The 12,727-nt window shown below is 35.5% G+C and overlaps 1 protein-coding gene across 2 annotated transcripts in view; it reads right to left on the minus strand.

Moving 5' to 3' along the window:
- The window catches only part of Stk4 (serine/threonine kinase 4), a 98,686-nt gene that overhangs the window by 46,377 nt on the left and 39,582 nt on the right, over nt 1-12,727 (minus strand). For both annotated transcript variants that reach the window (XM_005325286.5, XM_040274294.2), the window contains exon 10: nt 3,110-3,267. In XM_005325286.5, coding sequence (XP_005325343.1) covers nt 3,110-3,267 — 158 coding nt within the window. The remainder of the gene's footprint in view (nt 1-3,109; nt 3,268-12,727) is intronic.

Genomic DNA, 12,727 nt, shown 5'->3' on the forward strand with positions numbered 1-12,727 from the left:
AAGGTCAGAACTATATATCAAGAATATCAAGACATTAGAGCTTTCCATTTGATCTTTGGTATTTTCTGATGTAGCAATTCATGTATATATCCCACTTCAATTTTCTTTCATTGTTTAGTTGAAATGCTCTTAAAAGAGAATTTATAAGATAAATTCTCTTGAAAATCTGAAGGTAAAAATACAGCAAGATTTTATATATTAGGATAGGTTGGTTTAAGCATATACAAATCCAAATAATTTAGAACAAGAGTCCCAACAGCAATGCCTCTAAGTGTCAGGTCAGACAGTTAATACAAATGAGTGAAGTGGGCCAGACACTGTGAAGAATTGAAGATGACATACTCAAAGAGGGCACCTGTTACTGAGCTCCAGAGAATACCCAATAATATAGAATAGACTGTAAAAATCTTCCAAGTTTTCAAGATAACATTGTATCTCTCAAATTTTAAATCAACTAAAAGTTTTTGCGTATAGAACACACAAAAAGATCTGTGGGCTGGATACTGCCAATTTATGGCCTCTGAGTTAGAAGAATGCAGATGGGCCACATGTGAGCCTATTCACAGTGTGCACGGGTCCATTCCTTCTAGCAATCCCTTATTTCCAAAATAGAAAACACTCTTTAAATACACACAAAAAGTTCCTTTGTATAAATAACTTAACCATCAAAACAAGTTCTCTGCCAATGATCTTAGTACAGGCAAACTGTGGCAAAGAGAAATGAATTCTTCATGTATTGGAACTTTTGATCTAAGATAATGAATTGCATTAAAGTGGTATTTCAGGAGAACCTAACTTCTGTAATTTAAAACCAAAGATAGGAAGAAAGACAATTAGTCCTAGACACAGAGATTTAAGTATTCTTAAGAATTCTCTCCCAATGATGGTGTGATCTAGTAACTGAAAGTTATTTAAACACCTTTTCTTACAGATTCATTAAACTGGCCTTACAAATATGTTGTAGACAACTACACAGGCAACATGGAATAGCAAGCACAAAAGTGAAAAAGATGAAAGCCAAAGACCTAGAAGAGAGGAGAGGCAGAGGGTGAACTGCATCTTTGGTCCTTTGTAAGTAAAAACACTGCACCTGTGTTCAGAAAATCTGTAGTTCAATTGTCTATTAACACAGCAACTAGAACAATAATTATAAAACAAAAAGGATCAAGTCACCTCTTGCCAATGGTTTTCCATTCTACTTCAAGTAGAAGCCCTTCCCACACAAAGCCCTATGCTATCTGGCTCTCCCTTACACTGTGATCTCCTTTACTGTTCCACCCTGAAGCCATTCCTGATATACTATCTCTTTAACACATCAAGCAAGTTCTTGCTTCACGATCTTTGCATCTGTTTTCTCACTGCCTGAAAACCTCTTCTGGATGTTCACATAGTTCACTTCCTCATCCTCTTACCAACAAGGACTTCATTGACTACTCTTTTACTTTAAAAAGTTATGTGTACATGTGTATGCATGCAGCACATGTGCGCGCGCGCACACACCCACACACATGCTCCATCTTTCTCCTCTTACCTCCCTTTTGCTTTATATTTTCCACAATACACACCACACCATCTGACATGCTATATGTTTTACTTATTTTCTTTCTTTATTCTATAGCATGCCTGTAATTCCAGCAACTTGGGAGGCTGAGGCAGGAAGAATATAAGTTTGAGACAAGCCTCAACAACTTAGCGAGATCCTGTCTCAAAAATAAAGATGGCTGGCAATAAAGCCCAATGGTAGAGCACCCTTGGATTCAATCACCAGTCTAAAGAGAAAAAGTTTGACTAAATAAATTAATGAACACTTGCGTTCTAATATGGGTTCTGGGTTCTACTCAGTTAAATAAATTCAGGTGCTTTACTCTTGTCCTCAAAAGATCTCTATCCTTAATAAACTATGACATTTTACAAAAGTAGTAGTTAAGTTAGGGAAGAATAACATCACTTCCTCTAAGCCAGTCTGCAGTGTAGTGGAAAGCCAAAATTAGTAAGGCTCCCAGAGTTAAATCTAATGCCCAAACTAAGATCTTTTATAAACAACAACAAATTATGTTAGCTGAATACCAAACTTCAGAATTTAAGTATGTAAAAACAAAAAATTTCCAAACAGAAAAATGTTTTCTAGAAAGGAACATAAACTCCTTAGCTTACTTTATTCCACAATTTTTTATTGCCTCTAACTCTTTAAGTCCCTGTGAACATTACTAAGGGTCTGTGGGGAAAGGAGAATGTTCCACAAGCAGTGGAAGGAAAACCACATCCAGTTTTTCACAAGAAACTTTGGAATAATTTAATATTCAACCTCTAGAAGACTCAGAATACATTATGTAAAATTGTGGATGTATAACCGACGTGATTCTGCAATCTGCATTTGGGGTAAAATTGGGAGTTCATAACCCACTTCAATCTAATGTATGAAATATGATATGTCAAGAGCTTTGTAATGTTGTGAACAACCAATAAAAAAATAAAAAATTTAAAAAAAAAAGAATAATCGTCTCACACTAAAATTAGGAGAACAGTTATCAAAAGAGCAAAGGCACTACAAAACAGTGTCAACTGCCCTTTAGTCTAATTCTTAAATATAAGATCACAACCACAGGGCTGGGGTTGTGTCTCAGCGGTAGAGCGTTCACCTAATATGTATGAGGCTCTGGGTTTGATCCTCAGCACCACGTAAAAATAAATAAAATAAAGGTATTGTGTCCAACTACCACTAAAAAATAAATAAATAAATAATAAAAAAAGATCACAACCACAAACAAACTACTAAAGACAGTCACATCTTCATTTGATGTCTGAATATTTCTTTTACCACTAACAATTTCAAACTAGATAAAAAGAAAAATGGCAAACAAATAAAGGATTTTTAAAGCAAAAGAGATGCCATTAATCAGGGACCCCGGAATTTCTCAGATGTCAGTAAAAATATTTCAACCTCATGAGGCCCTTAGCCCCAGAGATGCTGACAGGGGCCGTTGCAGGTCATACTGCCTAGGAAATTGCTCCTATGCTCAGGCATTTCAGTAAAATGAAAGCTCTAGATATGTGGTATTTTGGATCACTTCCCCCAGAAGATAGAACCCTTTATTTCAACAATACTCACAAACTCATAGTCTCCATCCTGTGGAACTTTCCAATCTGAAGAATTTTTCAGTGGGCCAGGTACACTCTTACCAAAGCTATTGATTTGGTTTTCCTTTTCTTTTTGTTCAAAGTATTCAAGAAAAGATGGTTTTGCAGGTTGCATGGTCTCATCCCTTCCTATAAACCAAGAAAAGTAAAAGGTGAATAGGCATACACTTTTATTTTAGGTAAGTTTAGTAAATAAATAGATCTCCAGATTGGCTATGTCTCCAGTTAGATCAGGAATTTATCAAGAAAAGTTACCTAATATATCAGAAAGATATATCAGAAAGATATATCTGTTAGATGCTCTTTCAAGAATCTAATGAAACTATAGAAAAACGCACAAATGCTCAATCAAAATATTCCTTATATAAGAGAATTCAAGGTCCCCCTTAAAACAAATGCCCACACACATGGTTTCTTTTTCTAGATAGAAAGTTTTGGGTGTTGCAATGACTCTGAATAAGTTGCATATAATAATAATTTTAGGTCTTCCATAGTCAATAGTTCCTGTAACATTTAGACTGGAAAACACTTCAGAAAAAAGTAAATATATTTATTTAGCACCCACCAAAGACAATATTCTCTACAGGCATTTCAGTAAGGAGTGGGGATGATATATTAGGGTAACTTTTCTTGATAAACTCCTCATCTAACTGGAATGAGAAAAATATGCGTGAAAAATAAAATATATGTAAATCATAATCTATCTAACTTGGAAATATTATTCCCAAATAATATTTGGAAATGCTTCACAATAAAGTTATGGAGAAAAACAACATTATATATACAGTATGATCTCAACTCAGTAAAATCATATTGATGGGGGGAAATGACTGTAAGAATACATACCAAAATGTTAACAGGGTTTATCTTTGGTAGTGGGACTATAACTAATTCTTATTTGCTATAATTTCTTTAATACATCTTTTAAACTTTTTTAAAGAAGATAGTACTGGATACATATTAAATAAACATAATTGATTATAAGAGTTACATGTGTCCATAAGATCTTGCAGGCTGGGTGACCAGGAAGATTGGTAAAGAAGCTGGGTCTCAAACTACCTCAGAGAATAGAATCAGTGGTTGGTGGCAGCAGCAGTTATCACAGGAAAGCAAATACAGCAATTACTAGTAACTTGTAACAATGGCAAAAAGAGTAATTTTACCTGGCATGATTTCAAATTCTTGCTAGATGTATGCACCTATTTCACATGTTGAAGTACCATGTGCCTGTGGTCATAATGCTAATATGGGGAAATATAGGAAGTTTTTTCCTCAGTGCTTTCCATGAATAAAGGGCTTACATAGCCCTTTTCCTCAGTAACCAGAAAGGAGGACCAGAATATTCAGAGCCTTAAGAAAGGGATGGGGGCTGAGGTTGTGGCCCGGTGGCAGAGCAATAGCCTAGCACGTCATGCAAGGCCCTGGGTTCAATCCTCAGTACCACATAAAAATAAATAAATAAAATAAAGGTATTGTGTCCACAACTACAACTAAAAAATAAATATTAAAAAAAAAAGAGAAAGTGGGCTGGGGATGTGGCTCAAGCGGTAGCGCGCTCACCTGGCATGCGTGCGACCCGGGTTCGATCCTCAGCACCACATACCAACAAAAGATTTTGTGTCTGCCGAGAACTTAAAAATAAATATTAAAAATTCTCTCTCTCTCTCCCCCCTCTCTCCCTCTATCTTTAAAAAAAAAAAGAGAGAAAGTAATGGATGGAGAGGTGTTTAGAAGATAAATAAGTGTTTCTCTCAGCAACACTGTCCTATGTGATCTTACTTATCTCACGACACTCCCCTAAGTGTAATTTCAAGCCAGAAACCTGACTGCCCCTCAGATGTTTGTCATCTTCCTATCATCACTGCCAAGGTCAACAGTAGTCAATCCCAGATCTGCCTACTTCCAGATTCCGCCAATAGCTTTTCAGACTGTAGCCTCTTTACTTAGAGAGGATTAAACACAGTACTTGCTAGCACCGGTCAATGAATACATGGTGTTTTGTTCGGTGTACTCTATATATAACTTTAGGTGCTTTATGATATTAGGTACTTTTCATGCTTACTCTGTTTAGTTTTTAAGTTAATTTTCAGGTAATATTTCATGCAATAGTTTTTCAGGAACTACAAAAAAAAAAAAAACTTATAAAAATGGGAGTGCTTTGGATTTGCAAATGTGTTAGGAAGCTATGTTCTTTTGCCTCATTCCCTTCCTCTGGGACCAGAGGAGAGGACTGTTTCAGAGGCAACTCTGCAGCAATCCAATACATAATTCTACACATAAAGTAAGGAGTGTTCAAAGAATCTCTAAGAGCCAAGCAATCTCAATAGTACTACCAACTTGACATGTTCAGAAATGGTATATATCATGACCAGACACTGAGCAGCTAAACAGAATAAAAAGTCCAGAAACAAGATAAAAAGAACAAGTGGCTACCCAACAAATGGATAGCTATTTGGAAAAAGATTACTTTGGATCCACATCTCATACCATAAGCCAAAAAACTCCAAATGGACAAAGGATCTAATTGTAAAAATGGAAAACATAAATACTAAAAGAAAATGTGTGAATGCATGTGGAAAAGACTATGACAAAAATCCAGATGCAATAAAAATAGATAAAAATTGTTTGCATAAGAAAAAGTCATAAATTTTTAAAAAATGAATAAGCACACATATACTGTAAGTCAAACCAAAAGACAAATGATAGAGGCTTAGGGCAGTGTCGCACACCTGTAATCCCAGCAGCTCGGAGGCTAAGGCAACTTAGTGAGACCTAGTCTCTACATAAAATACAAAACAGGGCCAGAGATGTGGCTCAGTGGTTGAGTGCCCCTGAGTTCGATTCTAGTAAGTCTCCCCCGCCCCCAAAAAAGACAAATGATAAACAGAAAGAAAACATTTACAACAAATACCATAACATTTTAAAAGAATTTTTTAAAGACTATTTCAAGAACTCTTTATGTATTACGGAAGTAAGCTCCCAATATGTAAAGAATTTTTTGAATCAAGGAAGACTAAGAAAGGTGAAAAAATGGATTAACAACTCGAAAAGACAGTATACAACAGATACCTAATTGGTCTTTACACATGAAAAAAAAATGCTTAGGTTCACTCAGAGTGAAAGAAACACAACTAAAATTTATATTTCAATGGGAAATACACTCTTGGTAAGGCTCGGGGATACAGGCACACTGAATGTTGTGGAACTGGAGTATACAAGGCACCACCCCTACAAAGGGGGTCTAGCACTGAGTATTAAACATGAAACAGAGAGAGGCACTGGAGAGCTCTGAACATTTGAACTGGAGGTCTTAATATGATCTCATTCTTTTTTTGAAAAAGATATTTCTCAGCTGTTTTCATTAAAAGGACTTGGAGGGCTGGGGTTGTAGCTTAGCGGTAGAGTGCTCGCCTAACATGTGTGAGGCCCTGCATTCGATCCTCATCACCACATACACAATTTACAACTAAATAAATAAATAAATAAATACATAAATAAATTTTTAAAAAGGACTTGGAACAATGAAACTTCAGGACTGATGAGCTCATTTAGCACTCAGATCTGGGGCTCCAATACCATTCTCTGCTAAAAAAAATTAGGACTTCATGAGAAAAATACCTGATTCCAGGTCTAGAGAAGGAGCACTACATATTGAAACTAGAACATTTTCTTGTGCAAAAAAAGCAAGTACTCAAAACAATACAAGAGACATCTTGAGCACACACACCCTCACACACACAGACACAACTAGGAAATTCAGGAACACTTGCAACATCAAAAAGAACACACAGAATAAAAAGAATCCATAAGCTCAGAGTGATAATCTAAGAGTAAAGGAGGTTTTCGAGAGAGGAGAAAGCTTATTTCGAAAAATCATCATTTTTCGAAAATGGTGGCTGGGGTGTAGTTCAGTGGTAGAGTAGTTGCTAGAGAAATCACCACCTACCAAGCATATTATATTATGGTAACAAAAAAGAATATTCTTAGATTTTTTTTTTAACTGGGGATTGAACCCAGGGGTGCTCAACCACTAAACTATGTCCCTAGTCCTTTTTATACTTTTATTTGCAGACAAGGTCTCACTAAGTTGCTGAAACGGCCTAATACTTGTGATCTTTCTGTCTCAGTCTTCCAAGTCACTAGGATTACATGCATGTGCCAACCATGCCTGGCTTTTTATTGTATTTTTGAGACAGCATCTCACTAAGTTGCCCAGGATGGCCTTGAACTTGGGATATTCCTGCCTCAGAATTCCAGTAGCTGGGATTACAAGTGTAAGCCATCATGCCTGGCTAAAACAGTACCTTCTTTCTTGGAAAATACACACTTAAATTTTGAGAATAAGTTCCACATATCATGTACCACCTTCTCTCAACACTTCTATTATTTCATGTCCGATTTATTTTCCTGCCTGGTTTGTTTTCCTGTCTTCTTCCTTCTTTTTTTCTTTCCTTTCATCCATCCATCATCTATCCATCATTATAAAGGCACAGAGAAATGACTAAAATGAGTTCTATAAAAATGGCAACTTCTAGGGCTGGGGTTGTGGCTCACTTGCCTAGCACGTGTGAGGCACTGGGTTCAATCTTCAGCACCACATATAATTAAGTAAATAAATAAATAAGGTATTGTGTCTATCTACAACTAATTGTTTTTAAATGACAACTTCTACCTAGAAATAGTAGATGAATTAAAATTTTTCTATTGAATGATACAAAAGCCATAAGGGCATTATTTTTTAAAGCATTATATCCAGCAACAAAACATACTTCTTCATTATTCCTTTCAGTTGCAAGACAGGTGGACTTTAGATTAAACCTATAGCATCTGTTCTCACTCTGATTTTATGGGTTGATTATGACCAATGATCAAATAGATACACATTCCTATTGCAAATTACAAATATACAAAAAATATACAAATTCTTATTACCTGAGATTGATTTTTAAAATGATAACTATAATTTCCACCTGATATCCCCACCCTGGGTCATGCCTTCCCACAGTAACTCTGGCCCTGGCCATCTAACTTCCTTTGGGCATTGAAACAACAGCAAATACATGGTAAGCAGAAATTTAAAATTCTTGTGTACTCTACTAAAATGTAAATAAGCTTCAGTAAGCCTGATAGATGGTAAATACTATGTATAATCATCAGATGTCTTACAGAGGCCTTCATAAATCAGCCAACCCCAGCTGCTACTATAACAACTGATCACAGAGCAAAGCTAAGGGACAAGGCCTGACGAAACATCTGACTGAGTGCAACTTAATGCCAACCTACAGAATCATGAATGAAATAAAATGACTGCTATTTTAAACCACAAAATCTTGCAGTGCTTTGTTAAGCAACAAAAGTGAAATGACAAAGAATCTGACTGTGTCTGCATCCCTCTCTCTCTACTTCTCTTCCTCACCTCCCCACCCACACACACCACTCTACACCTGCAAAAATGAACCCATCCTTTGGAAACTCAGGTTCAAATTCAACTAACATTTACTAAATACATTTTGAATTTCAAGCTTCTTACCAGGTCTCTCTCTCTCTCTCTCTCTCTTTTTTCTTTATGTTGACTCTTTTTATTTTTATTTATATAATTACCAGGTATCTTCACATGAATGTTCTCAACCAAACTTCCTGACCACTGTATGAAGTAAGGGAGGAAGAAGACTTGAACTTATTAGGCACCTACCAAGTAAGTACCAGACAAAGTAGTACTTCACTTAATCCTCACAGAATTTAGAGGTATGTGTTATTTTTCCCAGTTTACAGGTGAGAATTTTGCCTAAGATTTCATAGCCAATAACCAAAAAGTATAGGATTTGAATGCCAACTATTAGGTTTTAAGTCTGTGAGCTACATCTCATACTATAAATTCCCTAAAACGAAAATGAAGATTCCTGATATGTTAGTATATTATAGTGGGGAACGGAATGTTCCCAGGAACCTTATCTTTGAACTTTTCTTTTGGAATCCTTTAGCTGGATGATCAAGTCTTGGACAGCAGCCTGCCAGTGCTGAAAAGCATAAGAGAATCATTACAAGTTGATTAAAGGCTATGCTGTCCCAGGGGCTTCAGCTGCTGGCCAGTGGGCATTTTCTTTCAACTTGAGCTGTTTTTTCAGATGTATCCCAGGAAATGAAAACGTTTCACTGAATGATAATACAAGAAACCTGAAGCCAAAGGAAGAATGGACTGAGGAGGACAAGAAAGAAGCCACTTCTTTGCTGATTCTTTTATCTGATGCAGGAAATACATGGAACTCCATACAATGACTGGCCTATTTTTCTTTGTAAGCCACATTTATGAAGCCAAATGGACAATTTCTTTAAAGCCACAGACAATGAAGTGAATTCATAAGCACCTATACCTTATACTTATTTTTCTTTGAAAAACACTATGTAAAGCAGAATGATCCAACAATCCAAATGTCCAATTGATGAAAAGATAAATAAAATGTGATATAAGCACAGAGCACAGAATTATTTGGCAATAAAAATCTGAAATATTAATACACACTACAACATGGATTTATCTTGAAAACATTATGCAAAATAAAAGCCTGACAAAAAAGTGACAAAATTGCATAGTACCACCCACATAAAAATGTCCAGAATAGGCAAATCCATGGAGACAGGAAGCAGATTAATGGTTACTTGGGGATGGGGAAGAATACAAAGTAACTGCTAATAGGAATTTCTTTTGGGGGTTATCAAAATGTTGGGAATTCAGTTGTAATTCCAGTGTCTCAGAAGGCTGAGACAGGAGGATCGTGAGTTCAAAGCCAGCTAGCCTCAGCAAAAGCAAGGCACTTAAGCAGCTCAATGAGACCTTGTCTCTAAATTAAAAAATACAAAATAGAGCTAGGGATGTGGCTCAGTGGTTGAGTGCCCCTGAGTTCAATTCCTAGTACCAAAAAAAAAAAAAAAAAAAAGTTAGTAAATCAACAGTTTTATAATTGCAATACCTTGTTAATATATTAAAAACCTACTAAATAAATCATATGCTTTGAATTGGTGAATTTTAATACATATCGCGAATTGGTGAATTTTAATACATATCGCAATTAAAAATAATAAACTTTAAAAAATTATGTTGTGGTGATGGCTGCACAAGTCTGTGAATATATAAAAAAAAACTACCAAATGGTTTACTTTAAATGAACGAATTGTATGATTTGTGAATTATGTATCAATAACTCAAACTGTTTAAAAAAAAAAGGCAGTGGGCCACTTTCATGTACTATTTGTAAACATTTCTGGATTTATATAACACAATGCCAGATAGTCATAACTGGGAAGGAACTTGATTAAAGAAAGGCTGAAGCCCACTTTTTTTTTAATATTTATTTTTTAGTTGTAGTTGGACACAATACCTTTATTTTTATTTATTTCTTTTTATGTGGTGCTGAGGATCGAACCCAGAGCCTCGCACATGCTATGCGAGCGCTCTACCGCTGAGCCACGACTCCAGCCCCTAAAGCCCACTTTTCTTCTGGAATAACCATCTTTTAGACTTTAAGCGTTATGGCCTTCCATTTCAAACCTTCATCTTTCAAACTGTCACAAAATAAACCATATGGTCAACCTATTCTTTCCCAAATTCCTATAGTAAATATTTTTTACCTAAATGGTAATTAATTCTGTTCAAAGTAGATAACTGGGTAAGAACCCACATTTTCTTCTGTGTTTCATGTATAAGTACTTGTAAGGAAATCACCTCCAGTAATTTCTCAATGTGTTATTGTGGCTTGGAATAACATGCCATAATGTACACTCCTTATAAGACTTTTTTTTTTTTTTCAAAATCTAACATTTGTTATATGTGTGTGTTGCAGTTTTGTTTTGGTTATTGGGCACATAAGCCCTTTACATGTGTGAACGCATTTACTTACATAAGTTATAATCCAAGTTGCTGCATGTGACCCATAAATATTCTTCTACATGTTCTTTGAAACCACTAAGAACTGCTGGAATCAACTTATAAGATGCCCTGGGACCCAAAATAATTTCCAGTTAAGCAGTTTGGATAAGTGCCTCAATGAGAACTGACCTGACTTCTAGCAGCAGTGCTCAAGTGTCTTACTGGTGGTGAGCTGCAGTGTATCTATTCAAAGATATCTAAATCCAAATTTCAAACAAAGAACAACATATCTAAAAAGATGTAAAAGGTTCACCATTGAGAATGATCTGTACCTTGGTTATTGCAGGAGTTTCCTAATTGGTTACACCTTTTACAGTCTTCTGGAATTCCCCACTTTCCTAATTAAAGTTTCTTTGTATACCTTCTTAAAAACAGAATCAAATTCAAACTCCTTACTTTGGCATTCAAATCTTTAAAAACTAAATCAAAACCCACATGTGCCTCAGGTAAAATGGATATTTGATATACATTTTTACCTTTCTGACTTTGCATCTGCATGAACTATCCTACCCAGCCTTCCTACATACATAAGTCCTTGTCTTCCTTCTTACAAATTCTTTAACAGTTTTCATACCCCTTACCCAGCATTTGGACTACTGTTTTATTATCTTCATATGCAGAGGTCCTTTCTCCTCAATTCATCATATCACTATCAAATATCAGTATCTGAAATACCCAGGTTCATGCTCTATACATTTAAAGAATTAGAAAATGCAGTTACAGTATAGAGGCATGCCATAAATAATGTCAATGACAAATGTCAACTACCTGTTTTAAGTTATAAGTTCCTAGTCAGCAGTAAATGTCTCATTTTGTTTTACATACTGAACAATAATGACACATAGTGACTACCTAATAAATACTTATTGGTTGGTATTAAATGTTCATTTTTAAGATTGATTGATTGATTTTTATAGTACTGGGGACTGAACTCAGGGTACTATACTATTAATCTACATTCTTAGTCCTTCTAATTACTTGTTATTTTATTTTGAGACAGAGTCTCACCAATTGCCCGGCTGGCCTCAAGTTTTTGATCCTCTTGATAAAGCTTCCAAAGTAGCTAAAATTACGGAAATGTGCCTGGCTTAAATAAGTTCATTTTTAACAAATACCAATTACAAGATGATATTTCTTAGAGCAGACACACAGAGAATCACTTAAAGAGAATCAATCTTTTCTTCTATAGATCAACTTAAATTCATATTTGAAAAATGCAGCTCTATTTTCTTTTTATTTTATTTTTTAGTTTTAAATGGACACAATATCTTTTTTATTTTTATGTGGTGCTGAGGATCGAACCCAGTGCCTCATGCATGCTAGGCAAGCGCTCTACTGCTAAGCCACAACCCCAGCCCCTGCTCTATTTTCTTACTGAAAAAGACTAATAAGCAGCTTAGAGCTCCAGAGAAATATATTCCACTAACTAATCAAGACTAATGTATCTGCCTCTTAGGTATAAGAGCCCCCCAAAATATGTCTTTTGGATTCAACTTTCCTTTGTTCTTCATTGATATTATGCTACTACCTTCTCTGAGAAATTGTATATCTCCACAACTAATTCTGGCTTTCCTTTTTACCAATACAACTATACTGAAAAAATTTAGATTCCCAAAAATACAGACCTTGAGTCCTTCACCCAACTCACAATGACATCTGGCACTT

This window comes from Ictidomys tridecemlineatus, chromosome 5 (genome assembly GCF_052094955.1).
Source record: "Ictidomys tridecemlineatus isolate mIctTri1 chromosome 5, mIctTri1.hap1, whole genome shotgun sequence".
Classification (NCBI taxonomy): Eukaryota; Metazoa; Chordata; class Mammalia; order Rodentia; family Sciuridae; genus Ictidomys; species Ictidomys tridecemlineatus.